This window comes from Adiantum capillus-veneris, chromosome 19 (assembly GCF_014529385.1).
Source record: "Adiantum capillus-veneris isolate H3 chromosome 19, ASM1452938v2, whole genome shotgun sequence".
NCBI classification, from domain to species: Eukaryota; Viridiplantae; Streptophyta; class Polypodiopsida; order Polypodiales; family Pteridaceae; genus Adiantum; species Adiantum capillus-veneris.
In genome coordinates this window covers 154,946,799-154,959,474 of record NC_140949.1, presented here as the reverse complement: position 1 = coordinate 154,959,474, position 12,676 = coordinate 154,946,799, and the positions used below count along the sequence as shown (strand labels likewise).

Here is a 12,676-nt window from a genome sequence, read left to right as displayed (position 1 = left end):
CATTGTATAGACTTCTCGTGATATTTGAATGGACAGATAAATGCGAGGAATCTTTTAAAAAATTAAAAGATGCGCTTGTATCCCCTCCAGTGCTATGAGCACCTAATTGGAAAAAAATCTTTCACGTCCATATAGATGCTTCTGCATTTGCTATTGGATGTATTCTGGCTCAACCGGGGGAGGGAACCGTGGATTTCCCAGTCAACTATTCTAGTCAACAACTAAATATTGTTGAAAGGAATTACACCACCACTGAGAGAGAAGGGCTTGGAATGATTTATGCCGTTAAGAAATTCCGTCATTATCTACTCGCAAATAAGTTTGTGTTTTTCACAGACTATCAAGCCCTTTTATGCCTTGTTAACAAACCATGCAATACTGGACGAATCGTAAGATGGTTCATAATATTGTTAGAGTTTGAATTTACTGTAGTGGTAAAGAAGGGGAAGACACACCTCCGTACAGATCACCTCTCTCGATTACCTAATGGAGACGATCCAGAGGGAGTGGATGATGACCTACCTAATGCATACCTTTTCAATATAGAAATGGTACCTAAGTGGTCCCAAGAAACTGTCAAGCTACTATCACAGGGTGGAGAATTTGATAAGACAGACCTAGACCTTAAACGACGAAAGATTTGCCAAGCTAAGAACTTTCAGTTGGTTGGGGGACGATCATATAATCTGGGTTCCAACGGCATTCTAAGAGTGTTCATAAACCCTGAGGAATATGAAACATATTTGTTGGAAGAGCATATCCAAATAGTAAAGTTTCATTGTTCAGCAACAAAAACCTTCCAAAGACTAAGACAATTGGGAGTGTATTGGCCGACCATGCGTATCGATGTTCATGATTATGTCACTAGTTGTGTCAAATGCAAATCAAGCCCACCCATTGAACATGCCACATTGTTTCAAATAACACTTACGCCAGCATGGAGTCAATACATTATTGATTATTTGGAAACGAAAACATTTCCTAAAAATATCACCAAAACACGACAAAAAATGATAGAAACAGAAGCTCGTGATTTTACTCTTATTGAAAATCAGTTGTATAAAAGGGGAAAGGATAACCAGCTTAAGCTGTGTGCAACGAAAAACATGTATGTTCCAATCTTGGAACAAGCACATGGAGGGATTAATGGAGGCCATCTCTCAGGGGAGAAGACATAAAAAATTGTACTGACATCGGGATTATGGTGGCCAACATTGCATATGGATGCAAACGAGTATACAAAACAATGCGAGTCTTGTCAAAGAACCAACGTACTGATAAAATGGGATGAAGTGCCCTTACGACCAATGATGGGAGCCAGAGCCTTTGCCAAGTGGGGAATAGACTTCGTAGGACCAATATCACCCCTTGCATACAAAACACATGCCCAATATATCACTGTAGCCATAGACTATCTAACGAAATAGGTAGAAGCTAAAGCTACACCAAAGGCTGATGCCAGGACTATGGCACAATTTTTGTACGAAAATATATTTGTGAGATATGGTCTACCGATAGAAATTGTCAGTGATCGAGGCACACAATTCATAAATGAGATAATTGAAAATCTTCTTGAACACTTCATGATAGTTCATAAGAAGTCATCTCCCTACCACCCACAGGCTAATGGTCAAGCCAAGGCCACAAATAAGACTTTATGTACAATTCTAACATAGATAGTATCAGAGTCTAGAATGGATTGGGATCAGAAACTACATTCAACTTTATGGGCGTATAGGATAGCTTACAAAACCTCGATAGGCACAACACCTTACAACATGGTGTTTGGCCTAAATGCTATACTGCCTATGGAATTTCTAATCCCAACCTTAAGAACAGCAAAATGTCTAGAGTGGACTGGTCATGAAATATCTTCACGTATAGATGACCTTGAACAGCTAGATAAGCTTCGCTTGAAGGTAGTAGATTCTATCTATGCACAAAAATGAAGGCAAAAAGAATTTTTTGATAAGCATGTACTTTCCAAAAAATTCAAAACAGGCCATTATGTCTTGGCTTATACATTGAAACAACATGCAAAGAAACTTAAAAAGCGAGGGATGGGACCCTTTGTGATTAAAGATTTATCACCAAGCGGTGTTGTCAAGCTTGCTACATTGGATGGGGAGGAAATGCCTAATTGGATAAGTGGTTGCCGACTAAAGTGATTCCATCTACCATTAACCCCAAACATGCTCCAGCAAATCCATCAAGCAAAGAAAAAGATACAAGAAAAACAACACATTATTGCAGAAGCTCAAGTAGAGGCTAAAGAAAGGGTAGCGAAAAAGAAGCTTCTTAGACAACAACAACATGGACCGATTCTAAAGATAAATGTAATTCGGGACATAGAATTCGACAACGCGATTATATAGGAGCCTCAAATTGCTATCACAATCGGAAATAATCAAGTGAAGGCAGCAACGATACTTGATTCAAGAGCTCAATGCAAATTGATCTCCTACGACCTCTACAAGCACTTCAACTTGACCACCAATTACAGAGGACAATGAATGAGATCCAAAGTTATTCAAAATATCTGATTAAAGTTATGGGATGGATGGTGATCAAAGTACAGATCAATCGACATGACTATCCACATAAATTTTATGTCGTAGAAAATACAAGCACACAACATGAAGTTTTGCTAGGGCAACCTTGGTAGAGAAGTTATAAGGTACAACTTAACTGGTGTCACAACACTGTCAATATACAATCTGATTCAGCAACACAGCAAGTTCCTTTTGCTAAAAGGGTGGAAAAAGAACAATCAATCCTCCAATTTCTAGACAAAGCATATCTTACCAACAACAAGGGACCAAGAATAAATTTTGAAGATCACATCAAGGCAGCAAGATCAAGTTCCAAAGGCAAATACTCATGATACAAACAACAACATTTATCAAAGTGTATACCAACACAAACAACAGGGTCAATACAACAAAGCTATCAAGAAAATTTGGGTCTGGAAAGATCAATTGACCAAGAAGGAGAAACCAGATTTCAATTTTAAATCTCCACAACCAATCTCTTGCCATAGAAAGATATGGGTATCAAAGAAACTACTCAGCAATCACAACCAATATACCAAAATCTGGATTCAAAAGCAACAAACTCAAGTAGAGCCAATACACAACTTCAACAACCGACAAAAGGCAAGTTCCAATCAAATGATATCGAAGGTTCAGTGGTGGCGACCTAAGCGAAAAGCAAACACAGATACCAAAAGATTGAGCAGCCTGACAATCAAAGAAAGAGAAAAAATACTCCAGAGCTTACTGTTCGGACGACTTCCCCCGAAGCATACAAATATCGACATGGTCGTCTAGGAGGACTTTGAATAGGAAGGGGGAGGAACCAACACGCTATAAGTGTCAAAAGGGCACTATTTTCCTTGAGTTTTTGGATTTTATGTTTGATTGCGATTATTTTGATAAAAATTGAACAAATATGCCCTAAAGTATGGAGTAATAACAAGATGACAGAGGACAAACACCAAAATGAGTCTCTAGGTGTGTGTGTGTATATATCTAAAATTAGGCGTTTTCATGAAGAAAAAGTGAGAAATAGGAGCAATCCGACCGAAAATACTACAAATTAGTGTATGTAGTGGGTTGTTATGATATTACCTAATTATCTTGATCGTTTGACATTTTCTGGGTCAATTTAGATATTTTTCTTTATTTTTAATTGTTTTTTAAGCCAAAAACAAAGAAAAATAGAAAAGCTGGTGAAACGAACTTTGGTAGCAAAAGAAAAATTCAATACTTATGGTGAAGACGGGGTGCAAATATGACAAAAAGTTGAAGAAAGCCAAATTGACAAATTTTGGGCCAATTGTCAAAATTTTCAAAAACAAAGCAATCGAAGTCCAAATGAAGAAATTTTGGATCCTAAAGTACATTTCACAACAAGATAGGAGCACATGTCAAATTTGGTAAAAAATGGTCCTAGAATCCCGATATAAGTTCGTTTGGGGCCCACTTAAGTTAAGAGCTCGTTCTCACTATTCACAAGTGAGAGAGAGCTTGAGAGACCTAGAGCAATTAGATCTTCTACGGCTCCGTACGATGCACAGAACACACCGATGGACACTCGATATGAGAGGTAGGCTTGTTACAATGAGCTTTTCTTGTCCTACACTCTCTTTGTCGCGAAAAAATTCAAAAATCAGCAATGTAGCTTCACGGGAAAGAAACCAAAAACAGCTCGTAACGCATCATCCACTCAACGGTTTGCTATGAGACTTGATGGGGGGTTAACCCTAAGCTAAAAGAACACATCTATGACCTCCAATGCGAGTTTCGATCAACCGGAAAAACCCTAACTTCTTCGGGCACGACAAAGATTGATCGGAAAAGAATGGCCGAAACGACACAAAACTTCAGGAGAAGATACATCTCAAGCGTGTCTTTAAGTCAAGTAAGTCTCCGCCTGAATCCATCATCAAAAGTGGGTCAAAACATGGGGGTAAGCTTCGGGACCGCAAAGAGTCATTTTTGTCCTTACGACTGAGATAGATGTCTGTTTGCCGCCAAACTTCACAGGCTTCATCAACATATCATCAACAACCAATATGTAAAGTCAAACATCAAGAAAAACTGTCACTAATAGTCTCCTCAACAAAAGACGTATTTGAGTGACAAATCGCCAAACGAGGAATTTATGAGTCCAAAGGAGTCAATATAGCCACAAGAGGGTGCCTAAGGACATCCACATGCAAGGGAAATAGAGATCAAGTAGAATCTCTAAGTCAATGCGACCCCAATGGAGAAATCCCTTCTGACTGAGATACCAAGGAGGGAGTTTCAAAACAGATCACTTGACTTTTTAAAGTGAAAAATGTCTAACAGGGCTTAAGACACAATCACAGACCACCTCATAGCATAAAAATCAGTTTTTATCACAGTAGACTTCATACCCGAATGAAGTCTCACAACCAGTTTTGCACAAGAAACACTCACAGGTAAGCACAACATCATTCTGCATACCCTCTAGAACCAATACACAAAATTTCATGAAATTTGGAGCTTTTACAAGCACCCAAGAACCAAAGAACGCAAAGTCTCAGCCTAATCACAATATTTGGCTTTAAACTTATAAAAAATTCTCCAAATCATGTGAAATTTTGTGCACAGCATATACTTAGCCCAAATATCTTATGACTATGCTCAAAATTGCAATATGTGAAAATAGACTTTATACGCGTATAAAGACTAACTCTGTTATCAGGGTGCTGCTCACAAACTGATCATCCAAGCTTGCATAATATATCATGCCAAGACACTACACCAAATTTGGACCAAATTGGGAATGTATTTGTCACCCATCACTTTAGTTTCAAAAACAAAGTGTCTTAACCTGATTTATGGCATTAAGCTCAAGAACTCTTACCCAATTTCATGTGGACACCTATCACAACCTTACAAACATCATGGACTAGGTCTACAATAAATCTAGACCAAAAATTCTCAAGTAGACTTTATACGTGTATAAAAGTCTACAAGCCTTGATATACCAGGCTAGCTGATATTTGAGGCTTTTAGCACTTGCAAAATATCATCATGACCACTCTAACACACATGAAGCACAATTGGAGGTGATTTGGTCTTCATTTATTCTGAAAAGCCAAATATTGTCATGACATCTTTTGAATCCTTTCTATCACAATTCACAAGCCCAAAGTCATATCAGAGTTCATGGATACTTTAAACAAGCCATACAGTACCAGCTTGGGAAATTTATCACTATTTTACATCAATAGTCTTTATACCCGTATAAAGTTTAAACTATTATTTGAGAGTCTAACCAACAATTTCTTAGCATTGGTTTGTGCACCATGTTACATACAATGCATGAGTTCAATTTGGACAAGTTTGGGCTAGCTAATGACCACTAGGAGTACCAAAGCAGAAAATTCCTCCTAGGGGGTATTCTAAACCCCATTCAAATAGTCCATATCCAAATGGGAATCAGAATTGATATGGGGTGTCCAACCACCAAGGGAAGCTCCAGAAGAAGCACATGCCATAATATTCAAAGAAGACTTCATACACATATGAAGTCTCATAATGGTTAAAGGATGGATTAGGACAGACCTCTACACTCCAAGGCTTTTATCACAACAAAAGTAACCCAAAGCTCAAACCCCATCAAATTATGTAGCCATTTACCCATCTTAACCCCGGTATCGGAAAGCCAAGCTCCATAGGTGAAATCTGGCTCCATACTCAAAAACACAATCCAAAATCCAGTTTCAATGTAACAGATGGGTATAACAAGCTAATGACTACTTACAACCAAGGTCTGAGTCACTATCTAACACAGTAGACTTCATACGCGTATAAAGTCTCTCTGATGTGAAGATGAACCTAAAGATCAACATGGACCAATCTAAGCCCCAACAACAGGATTATGAGCACATTTACCCAATTTTATCCCATTTAAGCCTCAAAAACTCAACAGTTAGCCAAATACAATTTTAAGCTGGCAAAGAGTCAAATGGTCATAGCTGGTCCAAACAACATCCAAATTGAACTTCAGACACATATTCATGAAGCATATGATAAGTATTGTGCTTATGAAAATTATCACTCTGTTTGAGCACTCAGACTTCATAAGTGTATGAAGTCTCAAAGCATAAATCTGCAACCCAAAAGCAATCATCATCTCATACATTGCACCCTTAAGCCCTAGATAGCATGTTTTTCAATTTAAGAATCAGTTGAACAGATAGAAACTGAGAAAATTGAGAAAATTCAATATTGGCTAATCAGTGGGAGTGTCCGTAGGATCAATGGATTCCAGTAAATCACCAACAAAGAAGAAGAGGATGTCTGTAAAAGACATAATTGCAGCCAGTGAACCATATACCCTGCCAGAGGAGACACTCAAGCCAACCAAGGCTTGGGTAGACGAGGCAACATTAGAAAGGGAAGGAGTTACAGTGTATCAAGGCACCTTCAGAGACGTGCAAGGGCAACACAATGGATATCCCAATGAATCCACGAGAGATGTTAGAAATGGAAAACAAAGAAGATGCCCTTACCCAGCTTGAAAGAGCGAACCTTCATAACATCTACACGGCTCCACCAGCAGGTGTGGATGTTCAGAGAGTATATAAGCTAGTCAACTCTATTCAAAAAGACAGCAAAGCAGTGATAACAGGTATAGATTGCCAGAAGACAGAAACTCTAATCACACCTCAAACCATAGCAGATGCACTTGGGCTCCACAACAAGGGAAGCTCAGTCTTGAGCTGGGTCAGGTTCCCGCCTCAAGCTCAACCCTAGCTTACCTAAGGTCAAAGGACTTTTACACACATTATTGGAGGTCTTCAGTGAAGCTAACCCTAAGGTCTTATGCTCCATTGGTTAGCCTTGCTCTTTGATAGACCATCTCTCATTTGGGCCCCTTTTCTATTGGCCTCGGGTTGAGATAGATCTATAAGCACATCTCAATATCTTAACCCTTGTTCCCGTTTATTCTCCCACATTAAGTGATCAGTTTAATATGAGAAAATCATTTGGGTTGGTTAGATATTAGTTTTTATGACATTACCTCTCTCTTGAAATCATAGTCGTCCTCGACTATGAGGTAGAGATGGTAAAGTCTCACCCATTAGTCCATTGGTCTTAGCGAGTAGAGGATCCATTTTTACCCTACGACATCATTCTAGAGTGGAGGACTAATCCACTTGGTGTTTGAGAGACATTGTCTACCGCAAGCATGTGTGCTCTTTTTCATCCATATCATACTTCCAAAGTGGAGTGACAAGTTCTACTTGGTATTTGGGAGACGTAGTCACCACAAACATGATCCTAAGTATGCATACTTCTTAAAATTTGTGCACAAAACATAAAAAGAGAGTCTTATAAGACAAAAACATTGATCATTTAAAATGCATTTCTTTTACATTTGATTACTATTTTGTGTCATTGTAAGTATCATTAACAAGGTTCATATTATCCTTAAGCTATGTTCTTTGCATGCATTTAGCATCTTTGAAAGGATAATTCTTAACTTAAATAAGATAATGTCAGTAATCTTACCATTTCTTAATACCTTGTGTACCTATCGAAGGATGGACTTGGGTTGGAGCTCGTTTGCTTCATCCTTGATCTCTGGTGGGTCTTCATTTATAGCCTCTATTGGTGGCTCTCTTTAATAAGGCTCGAATAGGCTCTCATGAAAAATGATATATATGAGCCAGTAGTTGGGCAACTTTAATTGATAAGCCATCTTATGGATGGGCTTGAAAATTTAGAAGGGGCCATAGTATCTTTGTGTTGACCTAGCATAATACCTTTAATGGCCCGTAGGATTCTTGTGTGTAATTTTCCTTAGATGAGCCATGGGGAAGTTTAGTAAGACCAACTTTTTTTCTTTTTCTTTAAAGGATAATGCTCTTTTGTGCTTAATAGCAATAGCCCCTTGTTCCTTTATACTGAAGGGTAAGGCTCTTTTGTGCCTAGTGGGAGGAGCCTCTTTTGCCTAGCTAATAGATGGATATAGCCTGTTTAATATTCTAAAAAGATTCATTTTGATCTCGCCTATACTCCTTTGCAATGAAGATCTTCCCAGGTAACTTAAGCTACAAGGGACTTTTGGATCTTCCGTCTTTAGCCTCAAAAGTTATTTTCCCCTTAGAAGTATGTTCACGTTATTAGAGACATATTGTTGTTAGGGTAAGTACTTCTCCCATTTTGAGCGTTGATCTACTTAGAATCACAGGCTTTTAGTAGATCAAGGATCATTAGTTTTGTTATTTTCCTCTTGGCCATCCGTTGGGAATAGTAGGCCAAGAAAAAGAGGGTTAATCTAGTTCTGATAGAGACTCTACCAGAAATTAGTGGTCATTGTAGGATTTCTATCCGACACAATTAGATGATGGCAAGCCATGGTCCCTCTATCATACTTCATCTTTTGGTATACCATACATTTTGAAACATACCCTTGTATGTTCTCATTTCTTGGTAAGCCAATACAAGTATGCTTTTACTCCTAGCAGAGTAAATTTGAATTCCTCTTTGCCCCGTGTATGGGAGGAGCATGGGCAGTGAGGAAGATATAGCCTATTGAGGTATGGAAGATAACCATCCGCTAACGTGAGTGATTATTTTTCTTCCATTTGTAAAGGCTATTATCATATCCCTAAAGCCTGGGTTAGAAGCATATTTAACTATCATAAAACATAGTTCATTGTAAGTTGCTATTGATACCCTATCTACCCTTGGCCATCGGGAAAGTGCATCGGCTACATGATTGTGCTTGCCAGCAATGTGAGCAATGTAAAAATTAAATTGCAAAAAGAAATTTGCCCACCTCATTTGATTGTCGAAGATCTTGGCTTGTATCATGGATGGAGTCGGCAAGAAGTACTTCCATGTGTCAACGGCATGTAAAAGAGCTCGTAGTTCCTTTTGTATATGTCCAACATTTGCTCATTGGAGTTGAGTCTTTGAATCTCGTATGCTATGGCATTCCCTTCTTGAAGCAAAGTTTTGCTCAAAGGCAATCATCGAGGCATTACATTGGACCTCAAATAGCTTTGAGAGATCCCGTAGTGTAAGCATAAGTTGAGAGATAAGTTTCTCTTAGAACTTTTCAAAAGTATTTTTCTCTCTTTGTAGTCCCTGTATACTTAACGTTCTTTTTCGATTCGTATAGTCATGTATTGGACCTGCTCTATAAGCATGATTTTTTTCCTATGAAGCATCTCTAGTATGCACTCATACCTTTAGAGCTTTGCAACTCATGTAGACTCCTTGGATTAGGCCATCTTTTTATTACCTCTACCTTTTGTGGATCCATACAGATACCACCTTTAGAGATAATGTGCCCTAATTATTGAATCTCTTGAAAAATTCACTTTTCTTTTGGTTAGAAGAAAGCCTAATCTCTCTCAAAACTTATTAGTTCATGCTATTGCCTTTTGAACTCCTCTTGTGGAGCTTATAAAGCTCAATAAGGAGGCTTATTAGGCAGTGAGCTTCCTGGTAGAAGCTCCATTGCATGGTCATTGTCTCCTCATTGTGGAGATAGCTCACGGGGGTATCATCGATAATAAAAAATTGGAATCCATTTAGGAATTTAGACAATTCTAATTCCTCTTTATTCCCGTCTTTTTTATTGTTACTGGTTGAAACATTAAATTCATTTACAGACTTTCTAACAGAAATCATGTATATGAAAATATAGATTTTCATTAATTTGTGAAAAGCATGCATATTTACAAGGGATAGGATGCTACCCGACTCATAAACATGTATGTACATATCTCCTAGCATAGGAAAAATGAAAGCCTTTTGCTATGCTCTTTTGGAGTTTCCAGCATGGAAACTCAAGGCGGCTCGTTGCGTGCATTTCTTTGGAGACAAGCACGATAGACATGCCCTTGCTGTCCACACTTGTAGCATTTTTTATCCTTACGATAACACTCTAGCTCTATTGGAGAGAGTCTATTCTTACCTTTGTAGACTCCTTTCTCCTTAGCTTTGTTATCATTGTTGCTAGAGTTGCTTTTGGAGGAAGTTTGAGTATTATTCCTCCTTCTAGGATCATTTTGATCCTTCACTTCCATGGGGTTAGAGTTTCTCTTAACCCCTTGTTGGAAATTGATTTGAGAGGCGACCATAGTATGGTGTATGACCGCCGATATGGTATTAGGCCTTTGTGAGTTAATATACTCGGTCATCTCTTCAAAAAGACCCGCACAAAATTGTTACTTTTGCTCCTCAAAATCTATTTTTTTGTAGACAGTGGCTTTGAGAAGTAAATCCCAAAACTTATTTACATATTTTTGGATAGACTCAAAGGGAGAGAGTTTCAAGCTTTTCCGTTGCATGAGGACATTGTCTTTAGTGTTGCTTGCCAGAAATTGTTTCATGGTGGAGGCTCTTAAAGCCTTCCATGTCCTTGGAGCTTTTCTTTGGGCTCGTAGGCTAGCTCACCATTGACGAGCGGAGCTCTAGAAATGCATAGATACTTGATGCAGTTTAGAGGACTCCGTGAAGCCCTCATCACCAAAGGTCACATCAAATTGTTGGATGAACGCCAAGATCTTGTCCGTAGCACCAAAGGTGCCATCATAGGTAAGGAAAGTGGTGTTCTTCCCTCCCTCCTTGAACTTCTTCAGCTTCTTGGACCTTATCCATACCGGATAGGACTTGCGATGGCCTTTCCTCTTGGGCTCTTTGAGAGAAGAGCCGCTACCTTCATTGGAATATGAGGAAGGTGATGAAGATGGAGAAGAGGGTGACCTCTTTCTCTCCTTTTCCTTGTTTTGGTACCTCTCTTCCCTTTTGTGATAACGAGGAGGAGGATTTTGCGGCTATCTTTCCCTCTTGGAGGGAGTTGGAGATCGTTGAGGCCGCCTCTTCTTGGAGCCACATCTTCGGAAGTATTGGGAGACTCACTTCTTTCTCCTTCCCTTTGTGAAGGCTCTATAGTAGAGACTTCACTTCCCTTCTTGGATGGAGGTAAGCCCGCTAGTAAACATTTAAGCGCTTCATATGGGTTCTCCTCTTCTCTCACCGTTGAGAGCCCTCTCTTGGAAATCTCTCGAAGAGACTTCTCAGGTGCTCTCTCTTTTGGGGGAATTTGGAGAATCCCATAACTATGAAGTTGTTTGAAAACTTCACCTTGTAGGGATGGGTTTTCCATAGCTTGTTGCAGCTTAGAAACAAGACAATTGATAAACATGGGAGCATCGTCACTAGCAACTTCATGAAGGAGTACGATCGAAAGTGCGACACGAGAGAGAGTGCGAGAAGAAGAGCACGACGATATGGTGAACTCGCTCTACTGTAATGTGTAGAGCATAGTGAGTTCTTATTAGGTTTTTACAAAAGAATATGTGTACATACCTGGCGGCCCGCCCACTTACCTGGGCGACCACATTGGGCTTTATACCTTAACAACCTCCCACTTAAAGTCCAATGTGGTACTTTAAGTGTGAGAGAAGCTACTATGCAAGCTAATATACAAGTGATGTACTACCCTACACCTAACTGCTTGCGAAAATGTGCAAAGCTCTCTGAGGGAAGTCCTTTTGTAAGTAGATCAGCAGGATTTTCTGTGGTGTGAACTTTGACAAGCTGAAGTTGCTTATCCTCGAGCATTTCCCTGATGAAATGATACTTCACATCCACATGCTTTGTCTTTGAGTGATAAACTAGATTGCAAGCCAATTGTATAGCACTTTGACTATCACAATATAACACAGGCATCTCTTCTTTGATTCCCAAATCTGTTACTAGTCGATTAAGCCAAATTGATTCTTTGCATGCCTCTGATGCTGCAACATATTCAGCCTCTGTAGTAGACTGAGTAACACAATCTTGTAATCTAGAACGCCATGATACTGCTCCACCATCCAATGTAAAGACATACCCTGACGTAGACCTTCGGTTGTCTAAGTCACCTGCATAATCTGAGTCTGTAAAACCCTTTACACTTAGCTCCTGACACCCATAGCATATACGCATACTCTTTGTAGCTTTTAGGTATCTCAATATTCCTTTCACTGCCTCCCAATGTTTCTTGCCTGGGTTTGACATGTATCGACTTACTACTCCCACTGCAAATGCAATGTCTGGGCGAGTAGCAATCATTGCATACATCAAACTACCCACTGCAGACGCATATGGAATCTTATCCATTTCAGCCTGTTCTT

General features: G+C 39.2%; 1 protein-coding gene across 1 annotated transcript; it reads left to right on the top strand.

Moving 5' to 3' along the window:
- The first annotated feature begins 272 nt into the window (after positions 1-272).
- Positions 273-1,178, top strand: LOC147435120 (uncharacterized). The gene has a single exon (XM_086489722.1). The coding sequence runs from the start codon at positions 273-275 to the stop codon at positions 1,176-1,178; it is 906 nt and encodes a 301-aa protein (XP_086345848.1).
- Positions 1,179-12,676: the final 11,498 nt, after the last annotated feature.